Source organism: Melospiza georgiana, chromosome 3 (assembly GCF_028018845.1).
Source record: "Melospiza georgiana isolate bMelGeo1 chromosome 3, bMelGeo1.pri, whole genome shotgun sequence".
Taxonomy (NCBI): Eukaryota; Metazoa; Chordata; class Aves; order Passeriformes; family Passerellidae; genus Melospiza; species Melospiza georgiana.
The window spans coordinates 107726056-107736777 of record NC_080432.1 but is presented as its reverse complement, the minus strand read 5'-3'; the positions used below and the strand labels follow the sequence as shown (position 1 = coordinate 107736777).

General features: G+C 42.6%; 1 protein-coding gene across 1 annotated transcript in view; it reads left to right on the top strand.

Moving 5' to 3' along the window:
- Positions 1–795: 795 nt before the first annotated feature.
- Positions 796–10722, top strand: part of CD109 (CD109 molecule) — a 65550-nt gene continuing 55623 nt past the window's right edge. Inside the window, exons 1-2 of the mRNA XM_058020630.1 lie at positions 796–877; positions 1123–1283. Coding sequence (XP_057876613.1) covers positions 804–877; positions 1123–1283 — 235 coding nt within the window. The 5' untranslated portion in view covers positions 796–803. The remainder of the gene's footprint in view (positions 878–1122; positions 1284–10722) is intronic.

The window sequence follows — 10722 nt, the reverse complement described above, 5'->3', positions numbered from 1 at the left end:
AAGAATTGGGTATAATTTCTAAATCTATTACACTTGTCCTGCAATGAAAGAATTTGCACAAATCAAACATTAGATGTTAGTCTACACAGTTAAAATTAACCTGCTAAAGGAACAGAAAAGATTCTGTTACCCAAGCTGCTTCAGTGCACTTTTTGAACTCTGAAGGTTGGTTAAGATTTATAAGTAGGTATGACCTTATTTTGCAAATACGGGGCACAGAGGACAGTCCAGCCAGGGCTGCATTACCAATCGGTTCACATTTAAGCAGCTGCGAGGCTCCTTGAATTTTTGCCAGCATCCTTCTCCCTGTTCAGACCCAGAACCGCTCCCGACCCGTCTCCGATCCCGATCCCCAGGCCAGGGCGCCTCTGCGGGCTCTCCGTGTCTCTCCGAGCCGATAACCGAGCGGCTCTCCACAGCGGGCTGCTGCTCTTCTCGGAGCTGCAGACAGAAAACATTGCTCTCGATGCTGCTTTTGCACGGCGCTGGGTTCTGAGAACCGCACCCGTTTCCCAGCCGCATCAGCCGCAGGGCGCGGGAGCGATGGCAGAGGGGGTGACACATCCCCGTATCCCTGTGCAGAGCGATGTGGGCCGGCCCCGGGAACGCCCCGCGGCTCCTGCCGCCCGCGGAGCGTGCCTGGCGCTGGGGCAGCGGCCGCCTCTCCCTCTCCCTTCCCTTCCCTTCCCTTCCCCTCCCCGCCCGCCCCGGCGCCTCCCGCCCGGCCACAGCCACAGCCACAGCCACAGCCCCGGGCCCGGCCCTGCGCAGCGGCGGACGCACCGGGCAGCGCGCACAGAGCCATGGCGCGGTCCCGCGGCGATGCCCTCTTCTTCCTCCTCCTCCTCCTCTTCCTCTGCAGCTCCGCGGCGGCCGGGTACGTGGGGCTGGGGCTCGGGGCACCTCTTGTTCCTCCCCTGCCGCCCGGCGCGGTGGCTCCCGCCTGGCAGCCGGTCCCGGGCGCTGCCGCCGGGGGTGAGCATCACCTCCAGCGTCCGCAGCGCGGAGCGACAGAACAGCTTGGCTACGTGTGTCCTATGGCTTTGTGTGTACGCGGTTACTTTTTATGAGAGTGTGTTTCACTCCCTGCCCTTTCTCCTTCTGCCCGTTTGGGCTTTCCAGACCTACGTTCCTTGTGGCAGCTCCCTGGAACATCCGGCCTGGAGCGAACTTGACTGTTGGGGTAGCTCTGCTGCCGGACAGCCCGGCACAGGTCACCGTAAAGGGAGAAGTGATCAGAGATAACGAGACCATCCTGAGCAGGGAAGTGGTCTTTGAGAAAGGTAAGAAAAGTAATGGACTTGGTTTGGAAGTATTTCTGTCTGCCTTCTCACAGGAATATTTTGTGCCTCCCAAAATATCGTAGCTTCTAAGTGGTACTAAAATAGGAAATTTGTTTTACCAAGTAGGAGCCACTATGGGAAAGTAGTCTTCTACCCTGCTGGCTCTGTTTGGAGTTGGGCAACTGAGCTGGATATGAGTGATTGCATGGGTGTGCTAACTGTCTGTAAACTCTGAAAATAATCAAAAAGCAAAGTGTGATGGATGTGGGATTTGTGAGGAACCAGGAAGTACTCTGGTCCATGTAGTGGGGCCACTGTGGAAGTAGTGGAAAAGTTGCTTACTGGGAGCTTGCTGGGGTGAAAAGTGGAAGCGGTGGAACAAACAAGGTAATGCAACGACTGAATCTGCTTCTTCGTGTCCTAAGAAAGTAATGACCTGAGGACCATAGAAAAGTGAAGATGACTGTGTCAGACACTTGGAAGCTCTGTGCATTTGAAGAAACAAGAATTTTTAAGGATCAGGAACTGAATTGTGGAGATTCTGGGGATGGAAGATAAGTAAATGTGAGAAGAGACTTGATTTAATTTATGCCACCAGGCAGGGGTAGTGGATGGTAGGAGTTCTGAAAATCTGAGATATCCTGGCCAATGTTCCTTTTTAGAAAGGTCACTTGGCAACAGAAGCATAGAGATATCCTACCTGAGATTTGTCCTCATGAGAAAGAAAATATTTTTATGGATAGTCCAGCTTTCACACTGTTTTTACTATGAGGTGATATAAACAACAACTAAACGCTAGCTTTTAATTTGTTAAAAGTGGAGAGTATGGGGGCAGTGTGAGGTACTGAAAAATCTACCCTGTTATAATGCTCTTTCTCTACTGTTTGTGTAATTGTTCTCTTAATGTCTTACAGTTAATGTAGATGCCTTAATTGGAAGCATCACACCTTCATTTCAAAGCCTTCATAGCCTGTAGAGAAGATTGAGGCTTTGAGTGTGATGGAGTCCATTTGAACAGATCAGAAAATTTTGAAATAGAACCAAAACAAACCTAAACCAGCCAGCTTTTCTTGTTTCCTTTTGAAATCCAAAATTTTAAAAAAAGAAAATAAATTCTTTTCTTCCCCTAACTATACTGGCTTTTCTTTCCTGCTTCTGTTCTGCTTTAACATAGAGTTCAGTGAGCCTTGCATGAGTTTCAACCTGTCTGTTTTTGTCCTTCTCAATATTAAAAGCCAAACAAACAACTGGTAATTCCAAGCTGGTAAAAATATGTGGCTGTCTCTATCTTCTGAGCACACAGAATAATGCTTGACACCAGGAGCTGCTGAAGTCAGAGTGAATGGTGGCTTATTAGGAACAGGTATGGCACTGCATCAGACTGGATACAGTGAGGAAAAAGGACAAGTGCTGTAGTGAATTACTAACTTCTAATATTTTCCAGTCTTTTAAATGTATCTTTAAATTTTCTATGCTTTTTACTTGATAAGTGAAACAATGAACCAAAAAAAAGATGCCGAGCATGCTGTGTATTTCCTCTTGCAAAATTCTTAATGGTTAGTGTGTGGCCATCAATTTTTTTCTAGTCAGGTTATACAATCTGTTAGTAATTTTTTTTCTGTGAACAAATATGTAAGCAAATCTGTTAAGGGCCAGGAGTAAGGGAACTGCCCTGTAAAAGACGGTGTAGTCTTGAAGACTTGTATCCAAAGGTGATACAGGTGTGGATCAGTTCTGACTCAGAGAGAAAGCAAGTTGTCAGGGAGAAGCAAATGCAGCTTGTCAGAATAAGAACATAAATCTTTAAAATTTTCATTGAAGAACACAACAATCTTAAGATAAAATATGAAGTGGTATTGTTGTAGCTGATCTTAGTCTGTGACTGAAGGAGGACTGGAGGTTTTATCAAACCAGCTGTTGCAGCTGAAGGAAAAAAAACCAAGCATATCTCCAGGCACACAAAAATCTTCTTTAAATTACATAATTGCTGCATATATTAGTGCTCAGACAATGTTGGTTTATCTGTCACTAAATACCTACCTTGGTTAGACTGCACACTCAGTGGCACTGTTGCCTAAGCTGGCTCAATTATGCTCTGTAGTTTTCCTTGCATGGTGACAGCAAAAGCAGGGGATTAACTGCTCTGAGAAACTGATCTGACTGGAAAATAAAGTTTTTATTTTGTTTGAATGTTTTTTTAGGCAGACAGGTTCAATGTGCAAATGTTTGTGCTGATGGAACCGAGTTGGAAATTGGATGCTGGAGACATAGCACAGGCTGAGGGCACAGTTTTTATTAGAGGTGTTTAATCTGACAGGCCAGGTTCATTCAAGTACCTCAGTATAAATGGTATTACATACCTGTCTGTCAAATGCTTCTGCAATTACCTTAAATTGAGGATTTAGCGTGGTTCTCTAGGAGGCGCTCAATATGATACATATAATGGTCCAAGTTTCTGAGTTAGCTCCATGAGAGGACCTTTTTGTATTAGAGGCATGGGATTTTTTAATTTCTATAATATAATTCTTGCTTTGAATAAGAAATAGAGTGTTTGCCCTCTTGATGTTTGATAAAGCATTTGCTATTCTAATATTACTGGTAGTGGAATTTTGATAGCTCAGTGATTCTTGGGCAATTGTCTGTTAGAGAAACACTTTAGCAGTGGAGGTTGTTCCCATCATTATTGTGCTTTTTATATGAGTAAGGGAAAATAAATATTAATAAGTGGCTACTGGGTATTTGGAGTGAAGGAGAAAGTGTGCATACACATGGATTTAAAGATATTTTGAGCTTGACACAATATTCCAGAATCTAAATGTACTGTATAGGAAGGGAGATTATTTATGACCAATATTTTGGTGCAGAAATTAAGTTAATTGCATTTAATATGTTGGAAAAAAAACCCCACTGAATGTTTGCAAGGGGGAGGTTGCTGCTACAGGTAAATTTTGTGTAAGCAAGCACAACCCAAAAAAAAATAGAATGCGTCACCAGGAGAGAATAGGTTTCCATTGCCTAGAGCAGATGCCAGGAAAGCACAAAGCACTAGCTAAATCTGTTTTTGTGAGCTGTACCAAGCCTTGACACACTTTCTGTGGAGATGCAGTATTTCAAAGATCCTCATTGGAAATGACTGCAGAAGGTAACAATGGCTTGTGTGCAATCGGAGATGTTGGGTTTTCTCTGTCAACAATAGCAAAAAAAATAAATATGGGAATAACAGAAGCTAAATTCCCGGCATGAATAACTTGATCTTTAGTGATTGCAGTGAGGGATGACTCCTGCCATGCATAGTCATCCAGTCATTGATAATAAAGATGTAGTATGAATTGACAGGAGGTGTTTTCTTACAGCGTTTGCTACCCAGACATTGCTGTGTGTATGAGAATCCTGATACCTTGATTGCAGGAGGTTCTGAAAAGTATTTTCTCTGTTGGTGCTAGAATGATTTGTAAAGAATAAGAAGCATATAAGTTGGAAAAAACAATTGGTTTTCAGAAAATCTTCTATGTGTAATGAGGTGTCATAATTTGCCCAGCAGCATGAATGTTTTTAATTCTAAAGAGTACAACATCATGTATTTAAGGTGTGGTGAGTGAGAATTATGTGAACTTACTGGAGAATTATGTGAAGTTACTGGAGAATTTGGTTTACAGTAATGTTCATAGTTTGTAAATGACTTGTATGTGTTAATTAATTTATTCTGCTTTTCTGTATTTCCAGAGAGGAGTACACTGACTTGTTAACAGAGGTTACTGAGCTAGAGCATGGTAAATACTCAGCTAGGATTTGTGAAGCATGATGGATTGTGAGAATGCTTGTCAAGCTCAGACATGTAGTGATCTTCCATAGAGACAATGGAAAATCTCCTTTTACCAGAAGGCATGTTTTACATACTTAATAATATGATTCTGACCACGTCAGTATAAGAATTGGTGAGAGACACTAGGATTAGTAATGGTAAAGTAACACCTAAGTGGGAATGAATGGCCTAAACCCCTCAGTCCCTGTTATTAACCTTGAGTTGCCTCTGTACCTTATGTCAGAATAAAATGACTGAGTTATTGGTGACTATGGTGTCTGTGATGAATATCTGTGGGGTGAAAGGTTTTACTGGCCATTTAGTGGAACATCTCCTTTCTGCCTAATTTTTCATCGATGCCTAAAAAGCCAAACAGTGAGAGAGCAGGAATGCCACAGTGATTTTGCATCCATAATCTCCACATCCAAAAGTACATGTAGCTGTGCCTTATGAAAAAGAAATTGTTAAATAGTCAGCACATGCACATAACCCATGCAAAATCAGAATGAAGGAAAAGTTTTTGGGAAGGAGGTGTTGGGGCTGGACCCAGAGATGACTGGTGTATTAGAGAAGAAAGTGCTCTTTTATGGGCTTTCATACAGCTGGAGTAGATTAAAAATCAAACCAACCCAAAAACATAGGAGAGAACAAAACCCAGCAGGTTTCTGTGCCTGTTGTTGAATCCATCCTGCTAAAGTTGTTTGCAGAAAAATGGGAGTAGTGATCCTACGCAGTACTTGAGCTTTATGTTACTGTTTGCATGCTGTTTGAGATTTGAGGGAAGGAGTCCTTCTGTGACTCAAGGCTTATGTGGTTGTACATGAGGATTTTCTGGTCACCATGTTCTTTGTCAAGGGAGGGTGTGGCAGATTGAGCACCCCAGGCTGTTTCACAATATCTTCAAAAGAGTGGGATAAAACAGAAATGCAGACAGTGAGGCAACTCATACAGATGAGGGAATATTACATGTCCCTGTGTGCAGTTCCCTGTTGCCCCTGTGAACTGGAGGGGCTTTGGAGCTTTAAGGAAAGGGAGGGGAGAAGAACAAACTAAAGGTTGTGAATTAGGGAAAAAAAGAAGTGATGAAAACAAACAGAAATTGGTAGGTAACATGCTATCAGAAACAAGAAGGGAAGCAAAGGGCGAAAATTCCGGAGGGAGTCATACTGAAAGGATAAAAGTGCACATTAACAGAGCAGAGAGGTAAGAAATGAAGTAACTAAACACGTTCTAAAGTGGCCAAAAAAACCAGAAAGAAGGAAAACTGTATGTAGAAACTATAAATGAGATCAGATCACAAAGGAACTTAAAGAAGTAGCATGGGTAATGAAGAACGAAACTGGTAAGGCCAAACCCATTAGTAGGAAAGAATGTGAAGGATAGTAAGGCAGGGTTTTTAAATAATGGATTAGTAGCAAGAAATCTAGCAAAGGATGTGGCTTGCTACCCTGATGAGAAGGGTTGCTACTTTGTTGGCTTGCTACTCCGATGATTAATGATGTTGAGAGGCAATAAGTGTTTAGTCTTCACCAAGAACATCAACTAACTGTCATGGAAAAGGCTTAAGAATTAAGATTACAAAAGGGAAGGAACAGTTTAAAGAGTACTTTGGTCAAGTGTTTAGGCTTGATAAAATTGCCTGTTGAATATTTAGGAAATTGATTGAAATAGTTTAAAATCTGCTAGTGAAGTTCTGAGAGCATAAGTGAACAGAGAGGTTCTGGAAGATTGAAAACCTGCAAAGAAAATGTGTTGCACTATGGGTTGGCAAGGGTTGTAAGTGGAGAAGAAGCAGGATTTTGTCATATTTTGATTTTACTAAGGCTTTTGATAGTCTGGCACAGAACTTTGGCAAGCCAGCTGAGGAAGCAGGGACAGCATGAAATTCTTATTTAATATGTTTGTAGCTGGATGAAAATAGTGTTCATCAAGTAAGTCTAAGTGGTTCACTCTCAAACTGGAAATGAGTTGCTCTGAAACTGCAGTGTTCAGTATGATTGTTATAAATGAAAAGGGGAGAATGTTTATTAGATTAGTGAAGGAGTGGTAAGGATGCTGGGAGAAAGGATTAGATTTTGAATGCATTTTGGCAATACCAGAAATGATTAGGGGAAAAGTTGGAGCGTGATTCACTAGCACTAGTGCGTAGTTCTGCTTTTGTTGATGAATAAAAGAGCATGTGTTTATTGGATGGGGAAGAAGGTGATGCAGCCCTGCAGGAAAAGGGGCATGTGTATGGCGTGGGGGCAATGGTTTAAAAGGCAACAGAGGGTAAAGGCTTGTAAGGAGTACTGTGGTGCTCAAAAAAGAAGGTAAACATTTTACTCAGAGGTATACACAGAAGTATTTTCTGTAAGCTATGAGAAAGTATTCTAGTAATCTTCACAGCTTAATTGGGCATCCTGGGGAATGCTGGGCTTGAGTTTTGGCACTCATCATGGAGCCTGTGAACCAGCTGGAGAAATGCCTGGGAGAGCAGACAGAAGGATCTGAGATCTCTCTCGGGAGACGAGTTCAAACCTGACAGAAGATGGGCCTTCACATGAGGTGAAAATAAATTGTGGAACTCTGTGTCCCAGTTGTTGTGAATGGAAAACATGATTGCATGAATTTACAAGACAGCCGTCCATGGAGGATTGGCCCAGTATACAGACACAAAGATTGCTTAGGTTGGGAAGAGTACCCAAGGAAGGGTCACTGTGTACCTGTTTGCTTTTGACACTTTTCTGATGTCTGTCCTTGACAGTTGCTGCAGATGGGATCTTGGGCCAGACAGCAGACAGACTTGGGTTTGCCCCTGGGAGTCTCTTCTGCATTCTGAAAAATGTCTGAAGAGAGATGGGAGGAGCTGGTGTGGAGTATCAGGAGAAGTGTGCTGTACAACTCCTATGTACTATTAGGTACATGTAAAAGCAGCTTTAAAGAGAGAAGAGTGGGAGCTAACAGTGGATGGGTCTAAGGTGTTGTCCTTAGTGGTGTCTAGTTAGGAGATCCAAGCTGAAGTGCCGAGTTAGAGAAATACTTGCAGATGCAGCAGGCAGCTGGGAAATTGATGAGTTTCCAGTCATACAGAGGTGGCTTCTCTTTTCATGAGACCCTTATGACTCAGCACTGGCAGTGTTGCTGGTTTCCATGCTGTGCTATCCCTGACTACCTGCTTGTGAAGGTGGAGTTGAGATCCTGTCAGCAGAGACTGAATAGCAAGTGTCAAGAGAAGATGCTAGTTCACCTACATTCACTGCAGTCCAAATAGGTATGTGCATAGAAAACATGGTTATAGTGACAGACCACTTCTTCAGCTTCCTGGAGGTATAGCTGTGAGGTTCAGGTGCTTATTTTGTGTGGTGTGGGGTTTATATTGCCTTCATGTACTGATGAAGGAAGTCTCTAGTACTATTTTTATATATTCAAATAATTTTATTGCCTCAGAAAAGTTATGTGGCTTTGTCATCATAAACTTTAAGCGTGTTCCAGAAAGTGGAACAAAACCAATATGAGAACAAACCTTCTTATTTTATTCCCTTTAAGCAGAAATTTCAAGAGATCCTGAATGTGTTATTTGCAGTGAATGAGTTTGAGAAGTGACTTGACTTTGAAATTTTGCTCCAGTTACAGCAATTGATGTGATGAGGGTGGTGTTAATGTCAAATGTCTGACATGTACAGGCTTAGCCATATTTTGTCCTAATGTGATTTTCTTGTGTTTTAATTTGGAATAAAAACTGCAGCTGCTTTTAATTGCCTTGATAGTGGTTTTGTCTGTGTTTATTTCATGGACATAGGAATGGTGGCCAATAGTGCCTTGAAAGCAGCGTGTGGAGATGTGTATATTTGTGTGTTTGTGCACAGTCACCAAGGGGATGAAGTGTATTTCACATTTAGTTGTGTAAATGGCTTAAGTCTGAGATTATTCTGAATTGTCTGTATAGTTTCACAGTCTGGATCTGATGTCAAGAGGGTGTCCTGTGTAGTATTCAAAAATTGCCTTCCTAACAGCTGTAAATTTATAGTTCATGGCAGTAGAGTTGTTATGGTATGGTAGGCAGTGGTAATACCATATGCATGACAAGAAGTCCACAGATGGCTCTTAGGTTTGTCTCGGGAAAAAGTTGAAAAGAGGCTGTACTTGAGTTTATGCAGTGATAGTGCCTGGATAGCTCTCAGAAGGTCTCTGACTAAAAAAATTATTTAGTTTTGGAAATATGAAGCTGTTCTGTTTTCCTACCCAGCATGCAGTGTCTTAGAAAACACTCTCTGGTTTATCTAAGTGTTGTGTTCTTGGAACTGGCCGGTCTCTGACTACTCAGCTGAAAGTGGTAATAATAGTATAATCCATGGAGCTGGTTGTTTGGCTTTAGAAGATTGAGTGAAGAATTAAATGTCTAAATTATGCTTTAGGTCTAAAAAGGGCCAGCCAGCAGGAAAACATGCTACTTGCTTGGGGAAAGGATCATGGATGTGGCAGGGCAAGGGAAGAGGTGTCCGGCCATCAGCAGCATCTGTTGGTCTGAGAGATGGGAGATGGTGGTGTCCCTCAAGGGTAGATCTGACAGTGCTGATGAGGGAAGAATGGCTGGGTCAGTAGAAGGGCCAAGCAGAGGGGTCTCGACTCCTTTGCCATGCAAGGTAGAAAGACACAGAGAATGCTGTGGTCAGGGGCAGAGGAGAGGAAGGACAGTGCCTGTTCATACCTTCTGTTCGTACCTTCTGGTAAATCTGCATCTGTTGTGTCCTGGCCAGGAGTGTTTCTGGATGTGCTATGGTTGGGTTTCTTCCACTCTTCTGATCATGGAGGTTAAGGAAAAACTTTTATATTTAGATGAAGAAGGGTTTTTATCTAGTTGTCAGGAAAATATTCCTACACTTCCCATTGCAGACTGAAGCTACAACTTGCTAGTAACTGCAGAGTTTGGTAAAACATAGCTTTAATCACAAAAACATCTGTGCATTCTGCCTTTCTTCTGTCCTCCAGGGCTGTGGTGCCCTTTCTCTTGACTAGACCCTTAGGTGATAAAGTTTGGTCCAGTTTAGATTATTCCTCCTGTCCCCTTACATCTTTCTCCATAGGCAGCACTGCTACCTTGCTTCTCTCTCCCCCTTTATAATTTCTGAGTGCTTTTATCATCCAGGTTTGCAAAAACAACTGAAAAAGATAAGGGAGGAGGGTAGGAAGCAGCTGTGGAGGGAAGAGTACGTAGTGCTGGCAGACAGGGTTTAGGAGGCATTTTGGAGCAAGTCATACCCCTTTGCTACAGGCCTGGTGGCCTCATTTGGCTTTGGATGTCAGCCCGAATGCTGACGTCCCCTGGCAGTCCCTGTTGTGTGCTTGAGTGCTGTGCTGCCCCTCCTTCTGTCCTCTGTGCCAAACTGAGCCATAACTTAACAGCCATGGCTTAAGCTCTGTATTTTGGGCTATTTTTGTAAATAATCAGTACTAATTTGGGTGGTAGCTTTAGCATGATAGATGAGGAGTATGACATATCTAAAGCAAACTGTGAACTCAACAGATTTGCAGAAATTAGTATATATTTTTTATTTATATGATGGGAGTTTTTGAAATTGTTTCAGCAGTAGAAAATAACTCCATTTGCCACTGCAAAGAAAATGTTTTTCTGTAAACGTTTCCCATGTATGGGTA